Source organism: Mya arenaria, chromosome 15 (genome assembly GCF_026914265.1).
Source record: "Mya arenaria isolate MELC-2E11 chromosome 15, ASM2691426v1".
Classification (NCBI taxonomy): Eukaryota; Metazoa; Mollusca; class Bivalvia; order Myida; family Myidae; genus Mya; species Mya arenaria.
The window spans coordinates 36,015,434-36,029,433 of record NC_069136.1 but is presented as its reverse complement, the minus strand read 5'-3'; the positions used below and the strand labels follow the sequence as shown (position 1 = coordinate 36,029,433).

Below are 14,000 nucleotides of genomic sequence, written 5' to 3'. Positions count from 1 at the left end.
ATTTCAACTGTAACTAAAGTTACTCAGTAAGAAAGGTGAGTTCAATGACGCTCGCCCTCCTACCTGAACAATGATGTACGTCATTGTAATAAAAAGGTTGCAATTTGTGAAAACCAGCAGTGCGTTCAGTAAGGTAAGCATGAACAAACTACTCGCAAACATTTTGTTTGTATCCCTGTTGCAACTCAGTGCAAACACTGCAAGCGGGGAACCAAACAGCAAACGGTCGCCACAAACAATGTTTACTGAACGCACTTGTTAATAATAAAAATTATCATTTAAATAACTACTCATCATCCCTTGAGCCATCAGACAAATCACATCAGTTTTGTGATATGTCAAGTGGTTTAATAAATGCCGTTTTAACTGCAAACTTTATTTGTTGATTCAGTTGATTGCCTACTTCACTCTTTTTGTAAAAACAAAAACAACAGAAGAGCCCAAAATACCCGATGATAGCAGTCGTTACATTGATAAAGAAACTTTACTTTAAATTACAGTCATTTCTGAACTTAGTCATATCCCAAAGTATCTCTCAGGCATTTGATAGTTTTATATCTAAAATACTTTATTTCCATTAATTTCATGTAATTTTATGTAAAAAAATGCTTGATCTGTTCTTTTTATTGGACTATGAAAATGTTAGGACTGAACATCACTTAAGAAATGACTTTAAGCTAAAAAGGATAAACCGGCAACCACTCTCTATATCTTAAAGTGCAGACAGCTAGTCAGCATAACATTGTTTTAAATACAATGCCATTACCCTTGACTAAAAGAAGGAAGAATTCACCAAGGAACACTTATTGTTTCTGCAGCCTCTACTTATTAACTTATGATTGTTACTGTACTTATGTCTGATCTTGACAACAATGACTACCGGGTATATATATAATGACCTTCACCTTTTTTTGAGTTCCAGTCCATATCAAGAGACTTTCAGACACTCACAATTCTGATGTAAGCATATTATTCTTTCAATTTTATTAAAGGAGCTGTACTCCGTATGATGAAACAGCGAAAAAAAGAGAAAATTGTCAAAAACTAACATAAACTTGGTATCAATGTGTACAATACATTGAAACTTACTTACTGAAGTTACAAGTTCACATAGTTTACAATTATTTTATTTCTCGCAGTTTTTTCATAATTTACATTAAAAAAGATTACTAGGTTACATTATGATGTCTACCTAGAAGAATTCATTCCTTATGCCTGATTGGCTAGTCAATATTACCACGTGATATGACCATGTTAGGTATAATATCTGAAATATTCCAACTGCTTACAGGGTAAACCTTCTTAGCACAGAGGATACAACACTGGATGCAATTTTGGCGACACCTGTTCTAAGCCGGTCTCCGACTCGATTATTTTTTACATTTTGGTAAGTTTTTTTTTCAATAATGATATCAAAGAGTAAAACATTTTATTAAATGATTGTCCTGAGATTCGTTCCAGATTTTTTTTATTTTGGTGCCAATCTGGTGTACAGTCCCTTTAAAACTGAGAAAATTATTTACTATTTTTTTTACAAAAAAAAACAGCAAATGACAGCAAAATGCTCATTTGAATTTTTTTATCAAAGTCTAAAATTAATCTAATTTTCAACATGACATACTACCCCTTTTTGGTAAAAAAAGAGAATTTTCTGTGACAATTTTGAATAACTTTCAACAATTAAGTTCTAATATAATATCTTGATGATTGTTATCATTAAAACAAGCATTAAAATTGTGTTCACATTTAGCAGATTTATTTATTGTTTAATAATTTCCGACCCTATAAAACGTGAAAGTCTCTTTAAGATTTAGCCTGGGGGAGGGGTGGCAGCAGGGGGGCCATGGTTACAATTGACTGGTGCATTAAAACTTTGTTCCTGTATCATCGCACTAAATTCATTTATTCAAAACCTTAAAAAAATGTTTATAGAGAATTCTTGATTTTGCAGAAACCCACAGCCATGTTGAAATTGTAATTTATAACACCCGTGTATAATACCCTGCAACAAGACCACTTCAATATATATGTTCCACAACCATTTGCGATCATCCTTGCAATATAAAACTGTGACAAATTACTTACACTTTTCCAATTTTTTAAGCTCGTAGCACTTATACGGCACGATAAATCCCGCGACAGGTTGTGTCCGAGTTTTCATGTCGTCTATTCCAAAACTGGTGAAAAACAACAAAGCTGGTTGGTTATTGCTTTTCGGCAATGTCGTCATGTTGGATTGTTGCATATTCAATATTTCGATCACTTCCCAATCATAGTAGCTTAATAATTCACATTTTTAGCCATTTCTTTCATGATAGACAGAAGCATTCTAGTCTATATTCAAATTTGTCAATTTTCAACATATAGTTCTGCAACACTCAACAAGCTATTTCGTTGAAGTGTATTTTTTAGTTATTTTTTGGTATGCTGTAATTTTTTTCAGATTTTTCTTCCATTCTTAGACAGATATTTTTATTTCAAGTGTTATTTTACAAATTCAAAGGAACAATTAACATAAGGAAAATTGCATTTATAAATTTCACACATAATTGTCCACTAACTGGCTATTTTAATTCCAACCTCGTTAAATATCAGATAATGTTTATAAGTCACAATATAAAGTCTCCCAATGGTAGAAAGGCAATTCCACAGTTTACTTAATAATTCAAATCTCATAAATCCGCCATAAATGTCACACTGCCTTTACGGACAATTGATATTCAATCATAATTTCTATGATGAAAATTGAATGAAAATCACATAAAATCGGAAAAGATCATTCCTTCAACTGACTTAATGTGACTGCCATTGTAAAAGATCATACGGAAAAATCTAACGAAAGATTTAACATTTAAAATCACATTTCCCTCCCATAAATCAATTTACACTTACTTCTTATCAGATATTGTGCACAAGTTTACATCTTAATTGAAAGAGAAAAAACTCCATAAATTCCAATGCATCTTAAAGTTTGTGAACTGAAAAAAGTAAACATTTTATCATAGGTAAAAAAACATTGAAAATAAAATAAATGATAAGTGTCATTGGTGGTCAGACTCACAACTCGAATAAGATCGCCAGACAGATTCAAATTAAATTGATCATTAAAGAACAACAAAAAATTCATTAAGCAGATTACATTTATTTGCCACCAAATTTCCATTTACTAACAGAAATAAACACCAAAATTCCATCATATCATTAATTAATTTCATTTAGTTAAATATTTAGCAGAGCTCTCTTGCTTGAACACTGGCTAATATAAGGGCATTGGCAGGGCATTTCCCGCTAAACACTAAAAAAAATAGAATTTATTTTTGCACCTATACAAATAATTTATAAAAGTCTGCTAAATATCATTAACAAAAGTATCTCAATTATCTAATGTAAAGGATACATTCAAATTAGGCCTTTTTATATTTTATGTCGATTTTTTCAAACAATCTTTTCACTTCAACCTCAATATTTTGTCTAGTCTAAGTAGAACATACTTGATACGTTTTGTTTGCTTTCTATAATTTCTATCATAAATTGAAAATGCCCCATTATCCAAAGATAGCAGCTCCATTATTAAAAATATGGTATTATGGCCTGCACTGAAAGTTTAATAATTTTATAGCTCCAAATTTCAATATCTTTTCTAAAATATCATTCTAATGTAAACTTATGAGTGTCATATATTCAATAATTATCCGTGTAACGTTACATAAGCACATCATTCCTTTACTTAATCCATTCATGCTTTTCGACAGAAAATAATTATTATTGTAGATATTCAACTATGTTATTCTGAACACAAACTTTGAGCACACTTTGATACAAAAGATGTTTTCAACAATAACATAAATAGCATGTAGAATCACACCCTAATAATTTCATTGTCAACTTGTCCACTGCTTTTGTTTCCTATTATATACATTCATTAGCATTATACATGTGAATAATCCAACAATAACAAAGAATCAATGATCAATTCCTTTAATTCTATTCTACCTAAATCACTATTCTCAATATTTCTTAACATCCACTAGGCCTGAAATCACATTCTCTTCTTTCATAAAGCTTTGGCTGATAGTAAAATTACTATCAACAATTTCCTACAAATCTGCATATTAAATATTTAGTCTCCAATAAGTTCTATTCATTCAAAGTTGTAAAAGATTTCACACAAAAACTGCCACTAATCTTTATTTGTTTTCCAAACATTTTCGACTTTCACGGATAAAAACAGAACCGCAAAAACGGCCTAAAATACCTTACCAATATTCCCTATATCGTGTTTGGGCAGTTTAGAAAGATTAAACATAATAATGGTCAAAGACTTAATAGGATTTTTCCAAGTGGTTAGGCACTAAGGCAAAGCATTGATCAAAATAAATTCTATGAGGATAAGGCCAAAGAAATAGTTTTCAGTTTATCATTCCAATCCACCCAAAGATTTCCCTGTGATGCAGAATATCGGAGTCCTAGACAAAATATCCTGGCTTGAAGGACCCCATATAAAATATACTGTTTATCCCTAAGACCTTAAAACTATACTTTTATTGAATAAAATCAGTTATATTTGGACCCCATAATTAAACTACAGGAGCCACACAAATTTTCAACCAAGAAGGTACTTGAAACTTAACCTGAAAATTCCAAGAGAATACCCTGCCTACCCTTGTCTTAACCCCAACCCGCTAAAGAAGTGTTCGCCTCTCATCCCAACATAGGCTGTAGTCACAATTGAGCTGAAAAAAAAATAGTATAAACTAACCCTGTTAACCCAACTACTTTAATTTTGTTTATGTGACAAAATTCATCTAGTGGGAAGTGATCATAAATCAATTAAATGGTGCCTTAAAATACCAAACACACCATGTTTTTTTCTTTCATTTTTCTCGCTCAAAAGTTGTCAATGAAAGTAAACAAATTATTTTCTTTGGCCTTGGAAAAAAGTCAAGAACATAATGGCAGATATGACTAAGAGGCAGAGTAGTAAAATGATCTCATAATTACGAGGAATTAGTAACCACATCGTAAAAACAACAAAAAAGTGTGAATTTTTTATTGAAGGGCATTGATATTTATGTAAGTATTTACTATATTAATATAGCCGCTAAGTGTTAAAAACTTAAAATTATTTTCAACCAATGGGGATTGCAGCAATTTCTGTGAACTTCGATGATTAATCTTCATAACCTAAGTCCTTGTGATTGGTTGAAGTAAAAAAATACTACATAAGTAATTCCATTAAAGCCCTTTCATGTGGCATCTTTGACGCCTAAAATTTATTTATGTAAATCAACAACATTAAGGCTCAATTTCCCTAGTCTAAAAAGATTATCAAAACTTTCATCAGCTTAGTCTGTAATTGGGTACCCTCCCCCTCCCACTTGCATAACAAATCTCCTATATTGTCTACCCAAATCATGTGCAACAAATAATATTAAGCAATATTCAGGGGCGTAGCTTGACGAAAATAAATGTGTAGGCCACTTTCTTGGGGTGTCCCCCCCCCCCCCCCCCCCCCCCGATTTTTATTTTAGCTATGTTGTGGTTGGTGTGTTTTGTTGTAAAAACATTAATGAGACCAACAATATCAATCTTTTTTTACCTTGAAGTAAATTTATATTAAGGCGCATTTGTCGGGATTTCAAATTTAAGCCCCTAACTCCCTATGCCTTTATTGCAGATTTAGCAATTTTATTAATTCGATTTTCTGAAAAATTTGTAGGCCGCGGCCTACACGGCCTAAAGGAAGCTACGCCCCTGATATTGATCCAATTAAATCCAGTGCTCCAGCTAGGCCTTAAAAGCAGGGTGTAACCTAAGCCCCCTGCTGCCCTTTTCCAGCACCCAGCTACCTTTTGACTACACCCTGCATTTACAACACATACACAATAGCAAAAGAACATAGGCCCTTGCAATTGCTCATTCAATCCGCATCACATGTGCCCTTTCTGGCCATCCCAGGCTTTTCAAATCCTTGCTGGAGCAATAGAATCTGTGTACCAATAATAACATTTTTTTCATTTCCACATACCACATACTCATGTCTTGAATAACTTCAGTCTAACGCTATGTCACTATACAGATTTGGAATTTTTTGGTGAAAATCAGTTTTTAGACATTCCATATAATACCATGTATATCAAAATAATGCCGAAATACGGAAAAACATGACTATTTGACGTAAAATTAATTGACAATTCGAAAAAGGCTTTTACCAGTAAATGTAATTATCCTCTAAATCAAAAATGCAAATAATTTCATCAGGCTTCATTATAGTTTTAGGTATAAGACCAACAGAAATAGCAATAATCTGGTGTTTTTTCTTCTAAATTCAAGCAGAAATTCCACAGATTTTTTCTACTTTTTCACAAATGTGGTCACGTAATTCTGAGTGTAATGAAAACAAATCCACCATCTGTCAATGGAATTTTGTCAACTCCTTCACAGAAAGCAATATTTTAAGTTCCATTTCTAGCAATATCTTTTAATAATTAAACCATTGTTTTAAAAAGCTGGCTTATTGGCAATTTAGTGGCACAATTTTCACAATTCAAAGGGCTATCAACCCATCCACAAAATCATTAAAAAGAACACACACACGGAATGATATGATGATAATATATTAACATTGTACATGCACTTAAACACTCCCAATTATAATTTTTAATGTAAATGACTTAAAATGACATTAATTATTTGACTGTTCAAATACTGTATATGCAAAATAAAAAGACACAGCCAGTTATAATTGTTATTGTTTCAATATTTATTGCCTGTTCTACAAAAGGCTATGGAACTTGAGCCTCTAAAAAGAAAAGAATTTCAAATGTGTGACCACTCTTCCATATAGCTACTTCCAAAATAGTGCATGCTAACTTTTAAAAGTTAAATGTCAGTCATTATCTGAAAGGGAGAGAACTGTGCTTGTTTTACAGAGTGCCAAATAGGCTCTGGAAGACCACAGTTATCCACCACAATATTGCTCATGTTGGGTAATTTATGACGAAATGAAATGGTGCAATTATTTTTTTCTAGGTGAGAGGGTCTACATAAATAGAAAACTTAAGAGATTTATTGGATTCCAAAGTTTTTTCATGAAATGTTGATGTTTAAAAACATAGCATTTTGATAGTTAACAGCCACATGTGAACTAGTGCAAGGGGTTGGCGGAAGTCTAGATAGATGGTCAGCATGGTGTTTGGGGGTATTCATTTATTTCATTTATCATAAAACATTCTCTTTTTTTAATCGGGATTGAATTTAAAATTCAGTATGAATAAATATCTATAGTATAATACTATATGACATGATATATTAAATGTAACTGTTGTCTGCTGTCTAATACTGCATGCATAAACAATGGTGTACACTGAAGCAGTGAACTGTGATTTGCTGCCTAAATAAATGATAATCTAAAGCAAGTCTTAGTGACCAGATTTTTGTTTGCTATGACATGTATAATAATACAATACAGTAAAACAAAAGTATACTGAACTATTTAAAGACAGTAGCCTATAATACTTCAAAACCTTCTAAGGTACATATAAATAGCAACAAAGATTATTGGGAGAGCAAAAACCAACAATATTTTTTTATTGTAATTTCAGATATATGTGTGCCCATTTAGCAGGATACAGCCTTGCCAGATAAACCTGTTTATATGAAATAATAAAATCTTATGAATGACATTTAAATATTAGAAAAGCAACAAACATGCTTTACATACATGTGATAATTTCTTGGGTCGATTCCGGGACACCCATCGTAATGTCAACGCACACTAGGGGGGTCCATGCCCCCCCGGAATTTTTTTTAAATGGGGAACGTCTGTGGTGCATTCTATAGCATATCTGGGGCTATTTTAGTCGTTTTTCATCACATTTAAAACGTTTGCAATTTATGACACACAATATTTTTCAGACGATAAAGAAGATTTTCCAGTCGATGAGCTTTTTTCCGTTTGGAGATGCATATAATTTTGATAGAGACGTGTCAACAATCGGCTGTATAAAGCGATCACGTGACTTACCATGGTCACGTGATTAAAGCACTCTATATAACCACCTGTAAACCCCATATCGTCAGTTTTATTTCGGCGTAAAAATACACACGATAGTTCGGAAAAAAGGTCAAAACACTAAAATTCCTTATGGACGCATAAGTTGTTAAAAGTATAACGACGTATCGACTTTGAAATTTGAAAGGAATATGGGATGTTTTCCGTGTTTTAATTTTGTTTTTTTTACTCATTTTGTCACTTTCTTTGAACTTACCTTCATGCTCGTTTGTGGGTAAAATGTGTGAAAAATGTCAATTCATCAATTAAAAGCTATCATTCATAAGACCAAACAAATCCATATGAAAACAATGAATTTGTATACAAGAACCCTCCCCCACTCGTTAAGCACAACAATAGGCCGATAGATCAATTATCGGGTGATTGACGATGACCTCGACGACACACGTACCAATTAACGGATTAGTGTCAACATGTCCTGTGTTTTACGACCAGTGTCCCGGACAGGCAAAATAGCTGACTTACATTGGTAAAATTAAGATAATCGATTCCGATTCCGAGATATTTTTTTTTTCGTTTTTTTTTATGACTTTCCGGGACAAACATGCACCCTCCGTGACTCCGTGACAGAGATACGATTTCCGGGACAATCCCGGACGTCCGGGACGTTATCACATGTATGTGCTTTATGATATATCCCTGGACGGGGTATACAAAAACAACAACATATAATGCATTATACCAAAAAGTGCCCACGCCGGAATGACTTAAGACATATACAATACAGATAATATAGTAATACCTCTGGTTTTCTGAGCAAAATGTCCTTCAGAGCCTTTAAGAAATATGGCATGCTAATGTTGACATATTTTTGGACATGTTAAAACTCCGCAGAGCTAAGGTCGAAGTCCCTTGGCTTTCTGAACAAAATCCCCAAAAAAGGTATGTAGAAATATGGCATGTGTGATGTAATTATGTTCTACGCATGAAACACACTTTCGTGAACTTGTCGCACAGTTTTGCCTATCTCTAATTGCATGAGCATGCAAAGACGAGGGCCCTGATATGGTACACTTAGGAACTGGTTCACTTCTTCCTGCACCCTTTCATTTACACGTTCATTAAAATAAATAATGTCTTCAAACAGATAGGGTATTTTACATTGCATTGCTGGCAAATGACTTATATGTTTATGAGAATCAACGCTATAACGTTCTCAATCTTTAATGAAAGTGCTAATAACCACATTAACATGTTGACATACATGTAAAAATCATTATGGCAGTTTGACAGTTTGCATGGTGATACTGCAGAACATGTTTTAATATTAATAGGAGCCACGCGATTGAAAAACATGAGTATACATGGTATATAATTGAGAAATATTGGCCAACCTTTGTTGTAAGATAGTAAATGTACGTATTTATGGTTGCATTTTTGTTCTAAACGTCGGTTCCGCTGAGCAAGTTGACAAGTTCAGACATAAACAAACATTTGAAAGATAACTTCCTGTTTGGATAAACCGCCGCCCTATAGTTACTAAGTTATAAAGGCTTTTCTTCATGCGGGTTCATGGGCTTTTTAATCACGTCCTGGCTGATTTCGTAGCAATTGCAGGGTGGTGTTTGATCTTTTTCAGTTAAATTAAAAGCTTAATTACATTCATTATTTATTAAATGGGAGCAAGACTTTTCAACCCCTTCTCAAAACGAAGACTTTTCAACCCCTATTTTAAAGACTTTTCAACCCGTAGTTGAAATATTTATATAGCCATATTGATGACTTTTCAACCCCTATATCAAAGACTTTTCAACCCCTATTATTTTTGTCAGCCAGGTGTTGTCTTTTTCATTGTTTTTTTTTGCATTAAACTTAATAAATTGTTATATTGAAATACAATTAACGATTTGTTTGTCTTATTTGTTACACTTTTTTCCAAAGTATAAGATGAAATTTACAAAGGCTTTGCCTTGATTTATTAATCACTTGATGGTTAGTGTTTTTCAGTATGCTATAATATTCCGAACATTGACAATGGTACAATAAAGTAAGATTTTGATGCCTGGTTACCCCGAACAATTGTTGTATTATTCTAAAGGATATTACATCTTTCAGCGAATTCACATATATTATGTACAAAGTTATGACCATACTTTTGTTCTTTAAATAACAAATTTGAATAACAAATCAACATTTTTTTAGTACCATATTGCTATTTCAGTACAGTTTGATTTTAGTTCTTGATAATGTATTATCTAAAAATTCTGAGATTTTTGGGCATAAATAATTTAAATATATTTTTTGTTTGGTTTTAAATCCGGAAAATGATACACACAATTTTATCAAGCTGCTCATAGTTTGGAATGATGGCCATTCATTATTACAACCTTAATTAACTGTCACATTCAAGTACTATAACCTCAATTAAAGGTGTTATGAAGCCCCTTAATCCCTTAGTAATTTATGACCATGTCACACATATTGCCCATTAATGAATGTGTGACCTTCATTCCATTCTTTAATTGCATTTATGAAAAGACATTACAATGCTTATGGCATTTTTTTAATATTTACCACGTTATAATACAATGTCCTGTTGTTTTTTTAATCTGAGAAATAAAAATATTCATAAAATATTTTGTTACATGTACTTATGTAACATTTTATCAACACATTTTAAATGCATTTAGCACTTCGTGATAAAAACGTTTATTCTCTTCCCGAGATTTTTGATAATTGGCATAGTGTTGTTTATTCTCTGTGTTAAAATGTTTCATTTTGGCTTGGCATATTAAATTATAATTCTATGTTATTCTATTTGTAATTTGAAACTAAATCTATAATACATTTCTTACAACTTTGAACTTTCAAGTTTCCAAGTTTATTTAACATCACTCATGACAAAAAGAGCATGGGTACATATACAATACAACATAATGAGGCATTAAAAAATATATTGGACATAATACTACAGATTTTCTAAATATGAGTATTTTTTATGTTATTGAAACTTTAATATCAAACATATATTAATATATGTGGATGAGAACATAGTGTTACATTCTTAAACTAAATTTGTTAACAATACACTTGAGGAATTTACATAATTTTATGTATTTTATATAATCATTGGGATTGATATTAATAATATCTTTAAATTTCAAAACATTACTAGGATATCGGTATAGTTGTCTGTCAATAAATCTTATTCTATATTCGGCAAAATAGCTACATTCTAATAAATAATGAAATTCATCACCAATACTGTTTTTATCACAAAGTTCGCATTTTCTATCATTCAGTTCTATATTGTTCCAGCTTCCTACTTCAATTGGTAGTCTATTATTTCTTGTTCTGAATTTTACTAAATATTTTAAAAACTTAGCAGGTGTTTTAACTAAATATTCTTCGAATTCAAAATTCTCTTTAAACAGTCTATAGCTACAACATTTTCTTGACGTATTTAAAGTAGAATACCACTCGTTTTTGAAAAGATCAGATAATTTCATTTGAACGGATCTTTTAATCCATAATATGTTTTGGAACTCATGACTTTCCCAAATATTATTCATACCACATTTAATAAATATGTTTCGTATATCTTTTATCCATTGAAATTCATTGTTTCTAATTTTATTGTCATACATATATCTACTTAGCATAACATAATAAACAGATACTGGAAGTTTGGTACAGTGTGGGGCTATAAGCTTTGACCAATAACTGATCATTTGAGTATAAAAACTCAATGTATACATTTGTATTTCTTAAACTTCGTCTGCTAAATCTTGATATTTTGAAATCATTTTATTGTCTTTTCAATTGATGACAGAATGTTTTAAAAAAGTGTTTAAAAAACTAAAAGAAAAACAAATGCTGTTTCAATTCATTAAGGGAGCAGTACCATGCACATGATATATTGTGTGAGGATTTCCTCAGGAAGATTGGAAAGATTTATGGTTAAGCGACTAAATAGCTAAATGGACAGTCAAGCATTTTTTAAATATTTCATGAATTAAATATTGTATTATCATGTGTTTCAAGTATGTATATTTTATATGTATTACATATTTTCTGTCTGTTATATTTTTAGTCTTAAGTAGTTATTTCCTTAAAAAGGTGAGAAATTAAGGAGTCGAAAAGTCTTGGTTTATTAGGGGTTGAAAAGTCTTTGTTTTAGGTGGGGTTGAAGTCTTAGCACTTTTAGGGGTTGAAATGACAAAGGGGTTGAAAAGTCTTTGATTTCACAAATGACAAAGGGGTTGAAAAGTCTTGGGGTTGAAAAGTCTGACAGCCTATTAAATAGCTTAATTGAAATACACACTTTTTACTGTTATTAGGCCTTTCTACTCCCAGTTTAGCCTTTGGAGTTCCAAATTATGACAGGTTAGAACTCTTCATCCTTGGCGAACCGTGCCGCATCCCAGTTCAAAAGGTTTGTTTCATTTATGAAATTGTTTAAACGTATAAACTAAAAAAAATGAATACATGTGTATCCTATTTCTTTCTTTCCAACCCCACCCTTCTAAACAGTACATGTACGTTTAAGCACCACTCCCTTAAGGGGCCATGCCGATTACGAACAGTCTCATGTCTGGGTTCATCGAGACCCAAGTCTCAAAACTGCAAAAAATCCATTGTAACTTTTCTTCTTGTAAAGTATGGTTGATGAAATATGCTGAAATTGTACAGTTATTTAAATTATGTTTTAGAAAACGAATGCCAGGATAAAGAAGATGTATGTAATTTAATAATAGTCCTATCTGAGCCTCTGAGTCTATCCTTGAAGGAGACTATTCGTCATCATTATCCCAGTATGTAATATATATAGCCCGGAATTAACTTAACTGGGTTTTCCCATGCCGGTACAAATAAAAGGTGAATATCGAGCTATTGAAATTCATGTAACAGTCCAATGACTCTATTGTCTCCGAAGTAACGTGTGTATATAACAACGGTTTAATTTTGTTTGTACCGGAGGATTAGGCTGGGAAAACCCGAATAACTATAATTCCGGGCTTAAACTATTAAGGTTATTCACATGTACTGGATCCGATTACATAGATATCGTGTATCGTAAAAGACTGTATAATAATGCTGTATGCGTTTAACCGTAATTAGATTGTTTCATGAAAAGCTGTCTTCTTCTTCGAGGCTATGGAGGTATGTCCGCGCCCACTGGCTGCATAATAGCCCGACGCCATCACGACATAAACATTTTTGATAAATGCCATAAGTGACAAGATATAGAAATGGCTGCAATTCTCAACCACATCGAACAGACAAGGAGAAACGAGTGTGACACAATGTGATCCGTGTGCGATACCTATCTTTCAAAGATACGTTGTTGTTGTTTTTTTAAATTTAGGTATGAAAGTGTCTGGTGAAAATCAACACTACTCGGAAGATAACTTTTTTGTGATTTAACCAGTACTAAGTACTAAAAAATCCCCAGTGTTGCCCTCCTATGCCAAACACCAGCAAGCAAGCTACCGATACCAGTTTCAATCTAATTTTTGGTATTGCACGGTCTCAGAAATAACTTGAATTTATTATACAAGCTATTACAGTTTTATCTCCGAATACATCTATTTCATGGAATGTTAACATACACACTTATGTAAACGTATTCAAGTTCGACAAGTTGTCCTAGCATTCCTAAAAATAAATAAAAAAAATGTCAAAACAATCAATCTGTGAGAGTGCAGCTTTAAAAGAAAACTAAAACACGACGATTAAGTTTTGCTCACATGGTTTTGGTAAGCTTTCGGAGTCAAAGGAGTCGTACACATATTTTTAATACTCAAGTCATCAAACTTTTGTGTGGGACTTTCGATCTGGTATCAAAACTAGATTACTAGGTCAAATAAGCAGGGGGTCTTTGAATAGGATGACAGGATTGTCGCCAGAAGATAACATCATGAGTTTTATAAGATTGGGTTGCCAGGGGAAGGGCCATTTTAAATTTGACATTATTTTAATAACA

At 32.4% G+C, this 14,000-nt stretch overlaps 1 protein-coding gene across 10 annotated transcripts in view; it reads right to left on the bottom strand.

Moving 5' to 3' along the window:
• The window catches only part of LOC128219811 (serine/arginine repetitive matrix protein 2-like), a 58,200-nt gene extending 48,662 nt beyond the window's left edge, over positions 1–9,538 (bottom strand). For 9 of the 10 annotated variants that reach the window (XM_052927850.1, XM_052927861.1, XM_052927854.1 and 6 more), the window contains exons 1-2: positions 9,409–9,490; positions 2,086–2,177 (exon numbers count right to left, since the gene is read on the bottom strand). In XM_052927850.1, coding sequence (XP_052783810.1) covers positions 2,086–2,161 — 76 coding nt within the window. In that variant the 5' untranslated portion in view covers positions 2,162–2,177; positions 9,409–9,490. Of the gene's footprint in view, positions 1–2,085; positions 2,178–9,408 lie in introns of all 10 variants that reach the window. The other variant, XM_052927856.1, reaches the window with a different exon arrangement.
• Positions 9,539–14,000: the final 4,462 nt, after the last annotated feature.